General features: G+C 36.2%; 2 protein-coding genes across 2 annotated transcripts in view; one reads left to right on the forward strand and one right to left on the reverse strand.

Annotated features, from left to right (window-relative positions):
- The window catches only part of LOC121425885 (sushi, von Willebrand factor type A, EGF and pentraxin domain-containing protein 1-like), a 71,884-nt gene extending 51,856 nt beyond the window's left edge, over window positions 1-20,028 (forward strand). Inside the window, exons 18-24 of the mRNA XM_041621975.1 lie at window positions 483-680; window positions 1,315-1,450; window positions 2,579-2,697; window positions 2,904-3,092; window positions 4,311-4,499; window positions 5,354-5,553; window positions 19,952-20,028. Coding sequence (XP_041477909.1) covers window positions 483-680; window positions 1,315-1,450; window positions 2,579-2,697; window positions 2,904-3,092; window positions 4,311-4,499; window positions 5,354-5,553 — 1,031 coding nt within the window. The 3' untranslated portion in view covers window positions 19,952-20,028. The remainder of the gene's footprint in view (window positions 1-482; window positions 681-1,314; window positions 1,451-2,578; window positions 2,698-2,903; window positions 3,093-4,310; window positions 4,500-5,353; window positions 5,554-19,951) is intronic.
- Window positions 11,579-14,534, reverse strand: LOC121425884. Its single transcript, XM_041621974.1, has one exon. It carries the CDS (start codon window positions 13,729-13,731, stop codon window positions 12,208-12,210), a length of 1,524 nt encoding a protein of 507 aa, XP_041477908.1. The 5' UTR covers window positions 13,732-14,534; the 3' UTR covers window positions 11,579-12,207.
- Window positions 20,029-20,726: the final 698 nt, after the last annotated feature.

Consider the following 20,726-nt stretch of genomic DNA (forward strand, 5'->3'; position numbering starts at 1 on the left):
CCCTGTTAGACCATGTGGTAAGAGTTGAAAGAGGCATAATAAGCATCAGAAACATATACTGTAAACAAAATTACGGACATTTTTAGCTTCCCATTATTTTCACACACTGCTTCATCATAGCCTGGGTCAAACAGAACTTCAGAATATGTACATGTACAGTGTAGGAAAGAAGTCAAGACTCTTTTGCATAAAGGCCCAGGGGAAAAAAGGATATGTGGGGACTCGCGGTGATTTTGTCCCTGAAATGCTTTAATAAGAGAGCCCTGGGAATAATATTAAATAGCCCTGGAAAATCCCCATTTACTGCAATGTTAGAGCTTATCAAAAGAAGCAGATTTAGGCTGTATGTTGTGAAAATTCCCCCTCCCTCCGAAATGACAAAAATGATTATTTGCCTGATTTGGCCTGCAATATCACTGAATAAAAAAGATGTATGTGACCAAAGAAACTCCTGGCCTTGTTCATATTTGTTGAAAATGCAGTTACAAAGACCTGTCCTGCATCATTTGATATTGACCATGGGAGTGTGAACCCACCCGAGTGCGAGTCATCGGATACTGTACGATTTAATACCAGGTGTGAATTCGCGTGTGATGCGGGTTACCAGATACAGGGTCCGAGTGCTCTTGCCTGTAGCACCGATGGGATATGGAATCATGATGTCATACCATACTGCAAAGGTAAGTCCTCCTAGTCTCGGTTTCTTCTTCATTATCGTTTTCTTTTTCTTTTCCTTCTCCTTCTTTGACTTTGACTTCTTCTTTTCTTCTCCTTCATTTTCTTCTTTTTCATCTTAGTATTCATCTTCTTTGTCTACAGCATGGAGGTCTCCTCTACATAGATAAGCACACTTGGGAGCATGTATTTTTAATTCATGTAAAATATTCCTTTAACAAGCAGGCCAGAATACTATTTTTTACTTACAAGTACATTAAATTGTATCTATTTATTTACCACTCATGGGACCGAACAGCCCATCAGCAAATGCTGTTTTTTGTAGGGGTCCATAGCCATGAAAGAGTCCAGGTGGGTGTTTCATAAAGCTGTTCGCAAGTTAAGAGCGACTTAAAGAACGGCAGATAATCATTTATTTTAGTAAATGGTATACACCAAAATGTTCATTGGCGATGTGTTAGCACTTAAGAAAGGATCACCAGTCGCTCTTCAAGTCGCTCTTAACTTATGAACAGCTTTGTGAAACGGCCCCCTGGGAGCTTTATAAAAAAATTGTCTGACTAAATCGCCAACACACACGCATGCACAACCTCCTGAACTTTCGATATTACAACATATTGTTTTTTTTGCATTCATCAGACATCCAGCCCCCATCATTCAGGGGACCTTGCCCTCATGAAATCACACTAGCTGCTCAACCAGGGACTCTTGAGGCTATGGTAGTCTTTGAGGAACCAATTCCAAACGATAATTCTGGCCTAGTCAATCTCACAAGGTAATTCTACCCTGGCAGGGCGTGAATTAAGAATTCAAAGGGGCATAGCCATTTAAAAAAAAACAGGGCATGACCTTTTTTTAATAGGGCATTTAAAGGAAAGGGAAGGGCATCCTCACCTTAAGATCATCAATAGAAAACTACTTTTTATGGGACACATATGCACTGGATTAACATAGGGCACCAAAATCTCAGACAAAATTGACACTTGTTTTAGCCTAAAATCTACAAATATTTGGAAGGGCTTCAAGGTCATTCTGAGGGTATCAGAGGACTTTGGCTTGGGTGGCCTAAGGTCGATTTGACCCTGAGACCATTTCAAAGTGTTAAGTCTTCAGCGCATTTCTTTTTAGTTTTCCTGTACACGTTGTGAATTGATGTAAATTAGGTCTATTTAGAATCTTTTACTTAAGGTCTGAATTAAAAAAAAATTGTTTGTCAAAATGTAGGTAATATATGTCGGTGTATATGTGGTATTCACTCACTTTTTATTTGCTCAAAAGCAAATTTTGTGTATTTTATACACAACAATGACTTGTCTTGAATCTTTATTCACAACTTATCCTATGCAGACTTTGATGGCCACTCTACGTAAATCATAACAGATATCATCTCATCTGTCTGTTCATAGATAACATTTCATCTCCCCTCCAAAGCTATAACTTTCTCCTTGGGACATTATCCCTTGCAATGGGGATAAAATAATTCCTTATACCTGGGAAAGGCAATGTTATATTCAACCTCCAGGCATGCAATCAGTCAGTCATTCAAGTTCTAAATCCAGTTTAGTCCTTGACTACAGCGGGGGGGGGGGGGGGATTCACCTCACCCTCACAGAGATGTGACACGACATATGCTACTACGACATTTTCTGTGGTCTTAATAATTCAGAGGGCATAAAAGATTAGAGCTGAGATTGTACTAGAGTTCTTGGTTTGGAATAATAACGCTTTGTATCCTCGGGCAAAAAGCGCTTTATAAATCCAGCTTTTATTATTATTATTATGAACCCTCCTACTCTCCTACTCTACTTGCTTCTTCCACGTCTTCTTTGGTTGCCACCTTGAACTCATTCCACCGTTCTTGAGACATATATTATTTGGAATCGATATTTCTTTCTCCTGACAGGCTAGCTCCTAATCATGGCCCAGGGAGCACCTTTGAAGAAGGTGATACAACTATTGGTTACCTAGCAACAGACTCCAGTAGATTATCGTCCAGATGTGATGTCGTCATAACAGTTCAAGGTCAGTCAATTTTTAGCTCATCCGGCCAGAATTGCAAGATGAGTATATGCCGTGGCGTAGTTAGATTCATGTAAATGTAAATGAACTAGAAATGGATCTTTACTGATATGGTGACAATTAACCCTAATCTCAACAACTTTCTCATGAAATCATGTTTGCTTTAATTAGAGTTTTCACAATATAAGATAAATTTGTCCTTCCTTCAGTTTACAGATGTGCACCTCACCAACCTCCTCTCCATGGGAGCTTACAAGGTTGCCCTGATCCCTTCCATGGCTCGGAATGTCATTTCTCCTGCGACGTAGGTTATGACTTGATTGGGGAAGATACTCTGTCATGTGATCTGTCACCTGACACTCTCCCAGTGTGGAGTGCTGGCAGACCTGTTTGTCAGAGTGAGTATCGTTGAGTGTCATACATGTATCTTCATGATCAATGAAATGGTGAAATTAGAACCTTGTATGTCTGTGTGAATGAATTGAGGTTTAGGTTCATACAGATTGTAGAAGGTGATAATTGAGCTATTTTCCCTCTTTTTTTTCTCATTCCAGTGTGGTACATGTATTTCTTATTTTAGATATTTTGTAATTGAGTTGGAGGTTTTTCTTTGTGGTGGTGCTAATTATTGTATACCTGATTGCTAAAGGCCACCGCACACCTTGCGTCTGTTAATGATCTGATTTTGGAACAAATCACATTTTGCTCATTTTCTGAAAGTGTGAATGGAACATATCATTTTATTTTCGATTACAATTATTTGAAAGAATACTAATAAAATCATTTTGTAAGATTGTAAGCCGTTATTGTGGAGTAAATGCCAAATTGATTTCAAATCGTAGCCAACTGTACAACTGCTATGACGTCATTATGACTAGATATTAAATTTGCTTTTATTCCAAGAAGGATGATAGCATAGTCACAGATTTGAACATGGGTATTTGTACGATGATTTCGAACATTACACAGTAAGATATTCCAAGTCTCAATATCAGCATCAATTTATATTACGTTTTATTCAAAAATTGAGTTGCATACCAGTCGTAAGGTGTGCGGTCGCCTTAACAAAGCAAAAATAATTGTGAGCAAGCAATTAAAGGACCAAAAGCGTGAGATTTCCTCTGGCAGTGACCTAGCAGTGAGGATAAATTTTTATGCCTTACCGGACGGATTTGGCTCACTTAGTGGGAATTTGACTTGTGTCACAAGATTTTGAAACTACTTCTCTACCAGTTGAGCTATCAATTTGTAGCAGACTGGTCTGCCAGAATATTTCATTTTCTGTCATGACTGAAGTTCAATAGTAACTTCACTTACTATAAAGTTTATGCACGTGAAAGACATTTCAACGTTCTTTGGGTTTTGTGTCACCAGATTGTGAAACTACTGCTGTACCAACTGAGGTATCAACTTGTAGCAGACTGGTCCACCAGAATATTTCATTTTCTGTCATAACTGAAGTTCAATAGTAACTTCAGTTACATGTACTATGAAGTTTATGCACATGAAAGACATTTCCAAGTTTTTGGGTTTTGTTTGAGAGAAATTTGCCTTTCAATCCATGGGAAAATATTTGAATGAAATATTTTTTTTTTCTTTATTTTCTCCATTTCAAGTACGGACATGTCCAGCGCTGGTCATTGATGATCCGGCCACACTGACCGGGTGTGGTCAACCAGGGGAGAGTGTACCGTACGGGTCAGTGTGTACATTCCACTGTCCATTTGGTTACGATGGGGAAGGGGATAGGGAGAAGAGGTGTCAGGCCGATAGAACGTGGAGCAGCACTGAATTTACCTGCAGTCGTAAGTCTTCTCTCTCTCTCTCTCTATATATATATATATATCTCTCTCTGTCTGTTTTTCTATCTTTATCCTTTTCTCATATATCTTTTTCAATCTTCCCCAGTCTCTCTCCATATTATGTATGTGACCCTCTCGCTCTCACACAGAGTTTAAAGTCCTGTCTATATATCTCTTTCTGTTTTCTACTTCACTCTATCTGTCTTTCTGTATGTTTGTCTATTCGTCTCTCTTTCCTAAAACCCTGTTTTTCTCACAGTCGTAAGTCTTCTCTCTATCTGTTTCTTTCTTGGCTCTTATTTTTCACTTTCCATCTCCCTCTCTATCTTTTTCATTCTCTTTATCTGTCTCTATGCCTGTTTCTTCCTCAGTCTCTCATAACATCTTTCTCTCTTTCACACACACAGTCATACGTCCACTACCTTCCTGTGTCTGTTTATCTTTAATTCTCTCCTCACATTTCCTTTCTTCATCTCTCTCTTTCCCTCTATCCTTCTGCATCTCTGTATGTCTCTATATCTGTTTTTGTCTCCAATGATAATGATGATGATTATAATGAGGATGGTGATGATGATGATAATGATGATTATGATGGTGATGATCATGATTACACTGGTGATGATGATGGCGATGATGATGATGGCGATGATGATGATGATGATGATAATGGTGATGATAATGATGAACATGATGTTGATGATGATGATTATAATGATGATGATGAGGGTGTTGATAATGGTTATTGTATTGATAATGATACATGTATTACATTTGTTGACTCATAAAAATTTATAACATTGTAACATATAATCCTGAATGATGTACACTTACTCTTCCTTGTTATCTGTTCATTGAAGGTAAAGCCTGTCCATCTCTTGTGGAGACGTCAAAGATATCGATCGAACCTGAATCTTGTCTATCAGACCCACGCTTTGAGGATACATGTAACCTTGCATGCAGGAGTACAGGGTTTGAGATCAGCCCTTCCATTCTCAGAGAGACCATGTGCTCTGGGAACCAAACCTGGACTAAAGACGTAGGCCAGGCCAGTGTATAGGTAAGACATTGCATTTTTACACTTAATCCATTGCTTACTGAAACCATGAGGTACCTCAGAAAAGCCTAATGCAATGAACTTTGGCCGATTTGGGTATCTGTTGAATTACTATCAAAACTTTAAAATTTTTGGATCTGATTCATGAAACAGGGACATAATAGTAATCAAGTATCACTGAACATCCTGTGCAAGTTTCAGGTCAAATGATCAAGGTCAAAGGTCATTTAGGGTCAATGAATTTTGGCCGGATTGGGGGTATTTGCTGAATTACCATCATAACTTTGAAAGTTTGTTGGTCTAGTTCATAAAACTTGGACATTAGAGTAATCAAGTATCACTGAACATCCTGTGCGCGTTTGAGGTCACATGACCAAGGTCAAAGGTCAATGAACTTAGGCCGAATTGGGTGTATCTGTTGAATTACCATCATAACTTTGAAAGTTTATGGATCTGATTCATGAAACTTGTACATAAGAGTAATCAAGTATCACTGAACATCCTGTTCGAGTTTCAGGTCACATGATCAAGGTCAAAGGTCATGTAAGGTCAATGAACTTTGACCATGTTGGGTTTTTTTGTTGAATAACCATCATATCTCTGTAAGTTTATTGGTCTAGGTCATAAAAAGTGGACATAAGAGTAACCATGTATCACTGAACATCTTGTGCGAGTTAGAGTAGTATTCAAAGTCAGCACTGCTGCTATATTGAACCGCGTGATGCAGGTGAGACGGCCAGAGGCATTCAACTTGTTTTTCTTCCATCTGGTAGAGCTTCATGAGGTTCACCAATCTTGTGCACAGAATTTTGAAATTTTGACTTGAACAATTTTTATGCTAATTTATTCGAAATTAATTTATTCATATTTTTAAAATTTCACATAAAATGCTTTTTCTTTGATTGTTGACCGATTTTTACTTTTTTTCTTCTTCCATCTTGTAGAACTTTATGAGGTTCACCAAACTTCTACACAGATTTTTGAAATTTTCAGTAGAAAATTACTTATGCTAATTTATGTGAAATTTATTCAGAAATCACAGAAAATGCCTCTTCTTCTTTATTTGTTGACAGATTTTGATTTTTTTTCTTCCATCTGGTAGAGCTGCATGAGGTTCACCAAACTTGTACACAAAATTTTGAAATTTTGTCTGGAAAATTATTTATTCTAATTTATGCAAAATTTATTCATAAATCACAAAAAATGTTTTTTCTTCTTCATTTGTTGATCAATTTCAGTTTTGTTTGCTTTATATGATAGCTCGAGGTGGTGATACAAAATTTAAACATAGAATTTTGAAACTCATTGAATCTGCTATTTATTCATATATTTTCAAAACTCACAAAAATTGCTTACTTATTTGTTGATTGATTTTGGTTATTTTTGTTCCATCTGAGAGCTACCGTTCACCAAGTTTCTACACAGAGTTAAGAAACTTTAACTAGACAATAATTAATACTTAATTCATATGAAATTTATTCATGGATCACAAAAAATGCTTCTATGTCGTCTCTTCATCAATTTCAATTCTATATCCTCAATTTATGTCACCAATATAATTCACTACAGTGTCAACTGGGCTGAAATGAAAATTGTGTTAAATTGTGTTGTGAGATGCCGGATGAGCTCCACATTGATGTGCTAGTTATATTAGTCCACCTCAGAAAAATTTAGATTTGAATCAATAGAGAAAAATCAGACAAGCACAATGCTGAAAATTTCATCAAAATCGGATGTAAAATAAGAAAGTTATGACATTTCAAAGTTTCGCTTATTTTCAACAAAATAGTTATAGGAACGAGCCAGTTACATCCAAATGAGAGAGTCGATGATGTAACTCACTCACTATTTTTTTTTGTTTGAATTATACAATATTTCAATATTTACGAATTTGACGATTAGGACCTCTTTGCCAGAAGCACAAAATGTTAATATAATGGAATTCCACGTGTTCAGGGAGGAATGAAACTTCATTTCACATGACAATGACGAGAAAATAAAAATATTTCATATTTCATATAATAAAATACAAAAGAAATAGTGAGTGATTTTATCAACTCTCTCATTTGGATGCAACTGGCTCGTTCATATAACTATTTTGATGAAAATAAGCGAAACTTTAAAATGCTATAACTTTCTTATTTTACATCCGATTTGATGAAATTTTCAGTGTTATGCTTGTTGAATTTTTCTTGTTTTATTCAAATCAAGTTTTTGTTGGGGTGGACTTGCCCTTTAAGTAAAGAAAGCAGGGAATACTAGGAGCTTGAGCTTTTATACTTTAGAGAAAAGGACATGAGATTTATAGGGCAAGTCAGATGCGGGAAAGAGAGGGAGGATATGAATTTAGAGCATTGAGAAAAGAGAATAGAGACAGCGTTGGAAGTGAATACATTGCAGATAGAAAAGGAGAGACAATGACAGGGGAGGGATGGTGGGAGAGAAAAACTTCTGCACGCCTTTCCATCTTTACCTTTATCCTCTATTAGACTATTCTAATACCTTCCTTTCTTTTCCATTCTCTCTCCAAATTTCTGTATTTCCTTTTTCACTATTCCCTCATCATACTACTTCCACTCTCCATAAAGGTTTATATCTCTACCCTCCCTCTACATTTCTCTACTTCCTTCTCTTTAATCAATGCTCTTTTGCAAAATTTTTCTTATTCCGCTTCGCTCGTGTTTATCTCTACCTTTCTTTGTCCTCTATTTTCTTTCCTTCCTTTGTTTCTTTCCCCCTCATCTGCCCTAGTCACTCCTCTACCTCCTTATTATACTTTTTTCACATCCTTTCCCTTCTTCCACATCACTCCTTCCATCAGGGCTCCGTCATGCAAAGAATTGCTATTGATCAGATCAATCACAACTATGGAAAGCCAACAACGTCAACATCTATAATTATGTACGATTGTTCAAAATATTTTTTAACTATGATGTATATTCATACATTCATTGTTCTCTTGGAAATTCAGTGTGTTCTTTGTTTGCAAAGGACATTTTTTAAATTTATTGTAGAAAATATTATGACCATGTTGGATTTCCATAGAAGCGAGGTTGATTAGATCAATTGTAATTCTTTGTAAGACGGGACCCTGGACCTTTGCATACCCTCTATTCTCTTCCCCCATTCTTCTTTTCCATCTCCCTCAACTGTGCCGTATTTTCCCTTGCCCCTATTTTCTTTATCCCTCTTTATTGCTCCATTTTGTGCTGCAAGAAGATTTTTTCATAAACCTCTTCTCACAGTTACAATCAAAATTACAAATGACTTGGATACACTTTGTAGCATGCGCTAGCCAGGTTTAAATGTGACTTGGCTTTTTTTTCATTTATATACCACTGCATGTAGATTAAAACAAATCCCTGCACGGCTTCTCTATAATCTTGTTCTTCTTTTAATTGTAATAATGTAATTGTCCATTCTATAGTTGGTCTTCACATTTTAGTACAAATTGTTGTACATAGTTACATCACCCAGTACTTCCAGTTTAAGGAAAAAACTGTGGACTCATGTGGTATTCTTGAATAAAAGATGCATAACTGTATAAACAACTTCATGAAACAATTAGATAAGAACAACAAACCCTTCTCATGTATATTCTTATTAGTTGATCTGGGCCCTGTCTTACAAAGAGTTACAATCGATCCGATCAATCACAACGAGGTACGGCCAGCAACGTCAACATCTAAAAATGCAAATTTGTTCAAAATATTTTCTAGATATGATGTACATTCATACATTTATCGTTCTCTTGAAGATTCAGTGTGATTCTCTTTGTTTTTAGAAGATTGTGCGAATTCCCTGTAGAAAAAAATTATGACACTGATGGAATTTCATATAATTACGATTGATTGGATCAATTGTAATTCGTAGTAAGACGGGGCCCTGTTGTGAAATATGAATTACCAGCATTATCACCAACAAATTTAGAGAAATTATACTATGATATTACCGCATTTAACATGTGTGGAATGATTCGGGTTTCTTATACCCAATGAAATGTAGAAACTGGCATAAAAGAAATAATGATGGTTAAAAATAATAATAATAATGCAGCTCTTGTATAGCACATATCACATTATGTCAAAATCAGTCAAAGGACTTGGATATTATTACCCTGGATATGAACTTGGTGTTTTCAAAACCATTGGTTAAATTTTGTTGCTTTATGAAATCACTGGTCAAAATGTGATGATTTATCGCAGTAGTTGTTCAAGTGTTGATTGATGAGAGTAACACCAAGATCACTGAATAATTGCATTAAAAAAGTTTATTCATTTAAAAATTTTTCAAACAAATGAAACAAATTATGCCGAAACTAGCCTTTCATGTGGCCCAAAAATGATTTTTTTAGGAAAGCCCATCTGTTTTAACTGTTTTGAAATATTTGCACATATCAACAGTCTTTGCCTAAACAACATACACATGTATGATGGAATATTCTCAATTCTATTCTCAGCTTCTGCTCACGTTTGAATGGATTTCATGAAATGAACCATATATGAAACCCTCTATCAAGTTTAAAGATCTTGGTATCATTCTTTTCTTTTTAGCACTTTGTTTATCAAAATAATGAAAGTTCACCCTGACAAAAATGCTATATTGTAAATAGCAGACCGTTAGCACAAAAATATATTTCAAAATTTCATGGAAGGGAATGAAACCATTGGATCAAGTAGGCTTGTGTGAAAACAGAAAAATCAAAGAATACGAGTTTGAGACAAATCAGACAAATAATGAGAAAGTTATGAGCATTTGAATATTGCAATCACTAATGCCATGGAGATCCTCCAACTGGCAATGCGATAAGGATGTGTGATGTCACATGTGAACAACTTTCCCTTTTTATGGACTATAAAATACCCCCAAAATGTCTGTTTTTGCTTTTTCTTATGGTGATACAAACTCTTTATCCATGATGTATTCTTTAAAATTCTGTTACATGCCCTCCTATAGAAAGAATACATGATCTATGGATAGATGTGATAAAAGAGTCTGTTTAAGTGAAATATATACTAAAGTGATGGGGAGAGTTGTTCACAAGTGACATCACACATCTTTGTCGCATTACCAATGTGAGGATCTCCATCACATTAGTGATCGCAACATTCAAATGCTCATAACTTTCTCATTATTTGTCAATTTTTTCTCAAACTTTCGTTGATTTGTTTCTTTGATTTTTCTGTTTTCTTACAAGCTATCTTGTTCCAAAGGTTTCATTCTCCTTTAAGGAAAATCCATCAAAGATTTAAAATGTCTTTAGAATTCTGTTTTTTTTTTAATTAATGATGTCATATGCGAGCAGCTTCCCCATAAACCTTGTATTATAAAGGAGCAACCACATGTAATTTTCTCAAAATTTTTAATTTCTATTTTACCTTCAGTATATCAATAGACAAATTATTTCACACCCACTCATGAAAGAAAAAAAAGTCATCACAAACCATTACAAATTGAAATTTAGGAATTTTATATATTGCATAAGATATGGGGCAGCTGCTCGTACATTATGTCACAAATCAAAAACCTAGAATACAAATAAAATTCTTAATCTAAGTTGATGAATTTTTCTCAATTCTTCATCAATATTTTTTATTATTTTTATGGTATTTTTGCAAATTATCCTTTTTGGGTGAACTCCCTGTTTTAGGGCAAAGGTTAACATCCATCATTTTGCTTCTTCTGGAAACTTGGTATAAGTGTTTGACATCAAATTTTATGTATTAAACTCTTTAAAGCTCTTTTATGGTGTATGCGGAGCTGTTTACTTTGATAATTAATCAGAATTATCAAAATAATTCAAAAACATAGTGCCCCTCCTGTATAAGAAAGATATTAAATATATGCACAGAGATAATTGTTTGAAATGCTAAACAAAGATTTAAAGGGGAAGTTCACTCTGACCAATACAGGTGTTTCAAAAAAAAGTTGACAAAATTGTGAAAAATGCTAGCGAAAGTGTGAGGAAAATCCATAAAAGAAAATAAAGTTAATGTATGATTTTTCTTAGTTTTCAATTAGTGACAACATCTGCAAGCAGGTGCTGAATTCCAGGAATTCCCATTTTTAATAGATTTTGTTAACCAACTAGTTCATCTTTCTAAGCAGATAAGAGATAGGTCTGATGATATAATAATCATTTTCAATTTTTTAGAAAATGTCAGATGGGGAGATGCTTGCATGTGACATCACAAAGAAAAACTATGAAAAAATTAATCGCTATATTCTTTAATAGATTTTCACCAAATCTCACCAATATATTTTATTTTCAACTTGTATAAATTTTAACCAATCGACATCAGGGTGAACTTCCCCTTTGACAATTATACATGTAAATCAGCTGAAATTAAGAATGAATTGAAAGTTGAGTGTCAATATCCCTCTGCATGCATGTACAAGTCAAACTGGCGGGGGGGGTTGCCCCCCAAATGTTCATCAAAACCTTGAACATAAATCTAAAAATGACTATCTAATTGTAATTCTTTGCATAGTCACCCCCACCTGACTTTCGATACCGTTCCGCAGCCCCTGCATCAGGGACCTGTCCATGGAGGATGATTGTATTGTTACGAGGATTGCTGAGCATTGTCACAGCATCCCCAGTAACAATAGATATTCTTCCATGGCCAGGTCCATGCCCTGTATGTCGCTCCAAAGTTAAGTGGGATCCATGTTAGACGAGGGTCGGGTGTCCAAGGGGTGTAGGTGATCAAGGACCGTAGCCTTCTCCTCTGCCTCTTTCCTTGCAATGCTTTCCAGCGTAACCTGCTCCTCAAGATCCAAACAGCTATCGAGAAGATGAGAATAGTTGTTGGTAGCAAAGAAGATTTTCATTTCCCTCAGTGCTTCAGCAACGTGATGGATGGACTTAAACTTGAGATTGCTCGAAGTCTCCTTTTCCTCCTTGTCTTTCTTGTCCTCATTGTCTTTCTTCTCTTCTTCATTCTTCTCATTCTGACCTTTCTCTGGCCCGGCAGTGTCGTCCTGTTTGATTTTACACCAATCATTTCCCTTCTTCTTCAGTAACATCGCCAAAAGTTTAGGGCTATCATTTCCGTCTATCGCCCCTGCTTGCAGAGAACTTTCAGACGTACATGTATCCTTCTTCATATATTCCCCAACTATCATTTGTGGGAGCTCTTTTGACAAAGTTTCTCCATTGCTTCCAAGGGAACCTTTTTCCAAAAGCGAAGATTTCTTTGGAATCATTAAGGCACTGGCCGGGCTGTCTCCTTCCAATCCCTTTGCTTTCCCGAAGGAGATACTATGCCGCCTTCGGAACGATTCCAACCATCCGTTTGATCCCTTGAACTCCGCTATACCAAGCTCCCTCGCTATCTCCACTGCTTTTTGTTGCAACATCGGTCCATTTACTGGTATCATACGGTCTATAGCGCCTTCAAACCACTCGTAAACCTTGTGGTTGATCTCCTCATTGCCTGTCTTACGCAGCTTCCGTTTGCGAGAAAGCGGTACATTTTGTGCATATTGGTCAATCCATTCATCTTTACGCTTCAAGATGTTTTGCACTTGTGTCTTTCCACATTTAAACCCATGCATATTCATGATCTCCATGATGCTCCGCGCACTTAGCCCCTCCTCCTCCCTCAGACGTATAGCTTCAATCTTCATATCGAGGGGTAACTGGTTGCGAGAAAGCTTGCCTGGGTGAAATGGCTGTGACACATTGGGATGGGGTGAAGAAGCAGGTCGTATTCGGTTTGATGGTAGAGTTGTTGTTGCAGTTGCTGAAGTTGAGATTGTTGATGAATAAGGTTCTGAACCTGACACCGATCCGCTTGCACATTTCTGCTCTGAACAAGTTCCTGTTTGACTGTTGGTAGTGGTAGGTGTGGCTGCTTGACCGTCGGGTGTGGTTGGTGTTGTGAGAGATGTTGCATGTTCAGGAGTTTGCTCATTCTGTGGGCAACTTCTCTTTGCATTAACCACTGCCTGAGATTGAAGAATCTTTGGGAATGCGTTGTCTGTGTTGCCAACTGGGGTTGTAGGTTGCATGGTGGCGAAACTAGTTGTTTTCTCATTGCAGGATGATGCTGTCAGTGTGCTTGTGGTTTGTAGATTCAATACCTCCGCAAAGCTTGATTTTGATTGAATAATATTACCTTCACAGTCAGATGATGTGGTTGCTGATGGTATTGCTGATGTGGTCTTTGATGCCATTGCTGACGTTAAAGATGTGGAAGAGAGTTGTGATAGCTCATTTCCACTTGAATGAATCACGTCTGACTTTTTATCAGCCGATGATAAGTCCGTTTGCGTGTTGTAGGAGTGGTATGAAACTGCAGTGCGGAAGTGGTAGGCAATGTTGCTGAAGCGCTACCTAACTGTTGTCAGTGATGCTAATATGATACATGATGCAAGATGATGCTGTGTTGTTGCCTGCAGGGGTAGACTGTAAGTTTGTACGTTAGCAACTTGGTAGTTGTAGGTGTTGCTTGTAGTGTTGGCGAAGTTGCAGGTGTTACCGGGATGCTATGATCGCTGGTAGCTGGTGGTTGAGATATACTAATCCCAAAGTGATATCCTTGCTTAATTGTCACAGTGTCTCATTACATGTATGTCTGAGTAAGCAATAACATTTTGTAGAACTGCAGTCTCTGGCCTTGATCAAAACTTAGTAAATTACATTCATGAAGATTATTGCCTGGTCAAATGATGTCAGATAAAAAGTATACAAAATGTTTGGGCAGATAAAATGAAACAAAAGTTCTAAAATGCCTCAATGGATATTGCTGGAAGAAAAACCACAAAACTCTGCCAGACAGCTTGAAGTATATGTACAGCCAGTGCACTGAATGGCATGCTCTATTAGATCTGTATACTGGGATTGTGTATATAGGCACTGTATGCATACAAATCCCCTCTGCATAAAGACCTTGCCTGTGTGTATAGTTTGGATGCAGTGTGTTAACTTCTCTGTGTGTGGTTTGCGTGTATTAGTTGTGTGTGTGTGCTCAATCAGATTTGTTTCTTTCTTGTGTGTGTGTGATGTATGAATATGTGTGTGGCCTGGGGTGGTATGGTAGGTATTGTATCCAATTGGGTGTACAAGTAGTTCTTGAGTGTGTGTAGCTATGAATAGATGTTTAATAATGGCCCTAGACAGACAGGTGGCCTTACTACAAAAGGTCATTGGGAGACAGAGTTAAAGGGAAGGATATATTGAAATGGATTTCACTGTTACAGCCTACAACTAATGTTGCTTTACCGGCTGCTGCCACTGTATCATATCATTGATATGGGAGACTAGCTTTGGCATTCAGTAGGATAAAAAAAGAAAGACATTTGACAGGAATATAATGCTCTAATTTAATATATCTGAATAAATGAAAGAAACATATAGTGAAATATTTGAGCCTGTTTTCTTCAATGTTTTGGATTATTTTTTATGACCTTTTCATATTATTTTAAGTTTATTAACATGTCTTTCAGAATGAATGTATATACGTATGCATTCATTCTGAATAGACATATTTTTCATGACTGTGACAGATTTTTATTTTATTTAATTATTTTTTTTTTTTTTGGGGGGGGTTGCATCATGGGCACTGCAAAGAATGGAAATTTACCTTTTATTTTTGAGACATGATTATTCTACTATATGCCTATATATATATGTATATGTACATGTATGTATGTATATATATATATATATATGAACATTTTTCGCTTTTTTCCACTTTTTCTTTTTTCATCATTGTTTGTGTTGCTTTATTTCCATTCTGGAGAACACATTTAAGTATTTTGTGTTTTTATGTACATTTTTATATGCTTTATGTATATCAGCTTTTCTGTTATCATACAATGCATTGCTTATATATTTGGTTCCTTAGAAATGTTCATATTGTAGAGCTAGCCACTCTTCAAATTGGTGACAGCGGTGGAATACATATAGGCCTATAATACATGTATTTTTTTTAACTTCATAGTCACCATGATTGATATGAAATAAAAACTTGATATACTTTATTCAGATATCATAATATGAATATCATAGTTGAAAACATACATTTTATGTTGTCAAATATTTTTTTTCCTCATACATGAAGATTACTGCAATTTTGAAATGGGGACATTTTATTTGTAAGAGGAGATATTGTTTGTATAGCTGTAGTGTGAACAGGGTTTTATAGATGTGTTCTTCATTATTCTTGATCATCCTCTCTTCTCTTGTTAGTCATCAAAATTCTGTCTTTTCTTCCATAACCTTCTTTACATTCCTTTCAACATACTAGATTCACTCTGCCATCCCTTTCTTTTGTTCATGCTCATGTTCACTCATACTTGATTCTTGCTAAGTTCTTATTCTCTGATTGGTTCTTTCCCTCTGACTTAGGTTCATTAATATTCATTTGCCATGTATATTCATGTATTTCTTTGCCATGTATATTCATGTTTTTCTTTTATTTGCTATCTTTGATATTTGAATATTCATTATTTACCTTTGTTATATATAAATCATGCATGTTCATATTTTATGCCAAATAAATCCCTGAGGTTTAAAGTTATTCAGCCCAGGGCAGTTCATCACAGGCAATCCTTAATTGAGTGTGGTTGTCTGATATCTTTATAAGTTTTTAGAACCACGCCCTTTACAGCTCTGGCCACTCTACAATATGTGTATATTATGTTTACTAAATTTATTTTTGCATTTAACATGTACAAAGTTGAAGTATTCTCTGATATAATTATTCATGTAGTGCTCTTTAGTATCTGTTCCTTTAATTGAATTCATACTTTTACCATCTTACAATTTCTTTTCATAACTAAGTTTCATTTGATGTAGTATAATCATTTTTGGGGGTGTATTGCGGTATTGTTTTGCAAGTAAAAAAATCTTATCTTGACCTCAACTAATTATATTCATCGCTCTCCCTATCTTAATCTCTTTTCCCATCTCAATCTTCCTATCCCATTTCACACACCATTTTACCCAGATCATATTCTCTCTGACAAATGTAATTGCGGTGGTTTGTGTCATCTTGTGTTGTCTTTGTGCCTTGTTTAATGTATTTAGAAACATTAAATATGGCTATAAATGTTGTTTTTTATATTTCATTTTGTTGAAAGTCAACAAAAATAGAATTTAAAAAAAGAAATCTGTATTAATATCTTATTTAGTTCTGCTATAGCTGGGGTGTTGGACCCTTGGCTTACCACAGCTTTGGGGGATCCATCACATTGTCCCCATATTGTCACCCATATCATCTATTATTTAATCTGAAATTTTAATAGATTGCCCCCCCCCCCAAAAAAAAGAGTATGAATTCATGCTTGATATGTATGAAATCATAAATATTGTTCATCTTTTGAATGATGTGCTTCCTTCACTATTGCATTTTTGCAGATGAATTAAGGGGGGGGGGGTGGCTCTAATATCATTAAATAAAGTACATGTAGGTATTGTGGCATTCTAATAGAATTTGTCAAAAAATTTTGTATATGGTAGCTAAGAGTTTAATGATATTTTTTATAATTTCTTACAACTTACTCAAAAATTGTTTATTCAATAAAGATCTGTTAGCAACAGTACTTTGATCATAACCAGCATAAAATCGCTTGCCAGTGATTTTAATCATTCATGATAATACAAAAATATGCATATATATTGATTGGCTGTATAATTTTGTTTGCACCTCCATAAACGCATTCTTTGAGCAATTTTGTATACATATGAAATGTTGCATAATTTAGAACCACATACTTAAATGTTGCAAATTTTGTATCAGGAAATATGCAGTAATAACAGAAGAAAAAAATTGTGAAACACCACAGGTTGAGGGTGGTGTCCCCGCCCCTGGCATATCTTGGGTCAACTCTTTTGTAATATTAGTATGGCTGTGGGAGTAAATATGTATGCTGCACCTACATACAATGAATTTAATGATACAAATATCCATCACTCTAGATAGTTGAATAGATAGTGAGGTAAAATATAGAAAAATGAATGGTTTATTTGATATAAATAAGTCATCTTAATGCTTGAAAAATTCTCTGTTTTCTTTTAGGCCTTGATGTACTTTTTGTGGGGCGAGCAATATGTTTGTGACCTTTCACTTGCAACTGTAAAACTGCTGCCATTATGTCAATGATATTAAGTAGTTGTATGGGGTTATGCCCCACTGCTGCCACCATATCGATTGTAATCAGTATTGGGCAATGCTGCCACCATATCAATTGTGATTAGTAGTTAGTGTATTGGGTATATCCCACTGCTGCCACCATATCAATGATGATATTAGTTGTATGTGGTTATGCCCAAGAGTTACATGGGGTTTATCCCACTGCTGCCACCAAATCAATGAGTAGTTGTTGTATGGAGCTATATCCCACTCTGCTGCCACCAAATCAATGATGATAAGTAGTTGTATGCGGTTATGCCCCATAGTTACATGGGGTTATATCCCACTGCTGCCACCAAATCAATGAGTAGTTGTTGTTGTATGGAGCTATATCCCACTCTTCTGCCACCAAATCAATTATAATAGGTAGCTGTATGGGGTTATGTCCCACTACCGCCACCATATATCAATCGTAATAAGTACTTTTTGGGTTTATATTCCACTGCTGCCACCATATCAATGGTAGTAAATAGTTTTGTGGGGTTATATCCCACTGCTGCCATTCTAACAATAATAAAAGTTAGTTGTTGTATGGGGTTATGTCCCACTCTGCCACTATATAAATGATAATAGGTACAGTCCGACCTCTCTTATCCGGACACGTTGGGACCAGCACCAATCCGGATAAGGGATTTATCCGGATCTGCGAGACCCAATATTAAATACACGCAGCTGCGCTGCCGACTGCCTCCCCAGGCCACCGGCGGTAGCTACACTAAGTGGGCCTACGGTAAAGACAATATTCACTGCAGAGTCAGTGCAAATTATAGGCATTGTTTTTATGGAAATTAAATCGATCGATGGCCAAAACTCTTGGATAATTTACCTGCTAAAATGACTGAGGTATACATCGAGCATACCTCAAAAGAAAGAGAATGACTCGATGAAACCAAGTTTTAAAATAAGATCATCGCGACGGGTATCGCAGCTTCGCAATGTCAGCCATTGTTACACTGACTGTAGGCTCAAACATGATAGATGGCGCTGTCCGTATTGAGGCCTAAAGTTAGCTAGCAAGACATGTGTTGTTTTTCCCGCGAAGCAAAAAGAGAAACGTGATGAAATGTTTGTGCTGCACCCTGATTTACTGGAAATTATCATTCCTAAAGTTCTTTTGGTGATTTGGGTGAGATATTTTCATGAAAAATATGTTTGGTGTAGGGTGAATGTTGGGAAATATATTTAATCAAAGAGAGTTTACGTATAGGATTGAGTTTAGATTGAAATCTCATTTCCTCACGTACCGGTACAAGATAAAAAATAAAAAAAATCTCGGCAAGTGTGCGTCTGGATAATAGAGAGATCCGGATAAGGGGAGGCCGGATGAGAGAGGTCGGACTGTAGTTGTAAACTGCTGCTGCAATATCAATGATATATATTTTAGTAGTTGTATACTGCTGCCACCATAATATAAGTAGAGATAAGTAGTTTTATGTGGTTATATCTCACTGCTACCACCATATCAATGATAATAAGAAGTTGTATGGGGTTATATCCCACTGCTGCCACAATATATCAATGATAATATGGGGTTTATCCCACTGCTGCCACCATAATGACCATATCAATGGTAATAAGTAGTTGTATGGGGTTATATCCCACTGCTGCCATCATATCAATGGTAATAAGTAGTTGTATGGGGTTATATCCCACTGCTGCCACCATATCAATGGTAATAAGTAGTTGTATGGTTTTATATTCCACTGCTGCCACCAAATCAATGATAATAAATAGTTGTATGGGGTTATATCCCACTGCTGCCACAATGTCACTGATAACAAATAGTTGTATGGGGTTTTGTCCCATGGCTGCCACCGTATCAATAATTGTTAGTAGTTGTAAGTAGTTGGGGTTATATCCCTCTGCTTTCACAACATCAATGGTAATAATTAGTTTTGGGGGTTATATCCCACTGCTGCCACAATATACCAATGATAACTAGGAATTTGTGGATATGTAGGTAAGAAAACATTAAGACAAGAATAATCCAAGTGTCAAAGTCCAAAGTTTTGTGAGCAGAATGAATATCTTTTGTTTTTAATGGGTTAAAATTTAGTCTTTAGTCTTTAAGTCTTTGAGAGACTCAGTACATGTACTTCTGTCTGCTCAACTTTCACTCCTTTACTCAAATAAGACTAACTTTAGCCCAATAGCTTTATGTAAGTGACCCGTATAATGTAAAGTCTATGTGAATCATAGAATCCATTAGTCAAGAAAATTATTTTGAATTGACCACTTTTGGTTTTCTTTCCATCCAGATGTGGAGGCCCCTACTTTTGATGAATGCCCTGCTGACATTGTAGTTTACACTGAGAGGGGTATGAATGAGACCAATGTCCGGTGGTCTGTCCAAGCATCAGATAACAGTGGCAGTGACCCTCAAGTGACCTGTGACCTCTACGCTGGGGTCATGACTGCGGGCACATATGCAGTCACCTGTATAGCAAGAGATGAGACCGGGAATGAAAACATCTGCAGGTTTTCATTAGATGTCATTGGTGAGTACTTTGGGGTTGGTACTCATACCGCTAAACTGAGTTTACTACTTTATTTTAAATCAACCTCAGTTTTTTAAAGTTGTCAGGTCCTCATTATTGTTAATTCTTGTTGCTTAAATTAATGTATTTTATGATCATTGTTCAAGACTGGAAAAGCGATTCGCACCTTATCTTATTATTTAAATCGATTGGTTTCCAGTTTTGTTAGGGTGGTAGTAATAATTAACAAGGCTTTAGTCTTTCTAGGTTATTCTATCTTCTATTATGATGAATGAAATAGATGCAATAAATTCAAATTCAGTTCACTTAAACTTCCCTAACTCTCCAGATCTGCCAGTAAAGTACAAATGTCTAGATTGATGATTTTATAGGATTGCTTACTTTTTTTATTCTTTCATTTATCTATTTTCTCTTTTTTTTCCTTTTGTCTTTCTAACTTTCTGTTCTACTTAATTTCTTTTATTCTTTTTCTGTTTCATTTCTTCTTTCTTTCAGTACGTAAATGTCAAGAAGCATATGAGCCTCCTTTGTTTGG

Source organism: Lytechinus variegatus, chromosome 13 (genome assembly GCF_018143015.1).
Source record: "Lytechinus variegatus isolate NC3 chromosome 13, Lvar_3.0, whole genome shotgun sequence".
In the NCBI taxonomy this organism is placed as follows: Eukaryota; Metazoa; Echinodermata; class Echinoidea; order Temnopleuroida; family Toxopneustidae; genus Lytechinus; species Lytechinus variegatus.

Excerpts from the sequence above, each read along its gene's own strand:
- LOC121425884 (XM_041621974.1), bottom strand. The coding sequence starts at position 13,731 with ATGGCATCAAAGACCACATCAGCAATACCATCAGCAACCACATCATCT.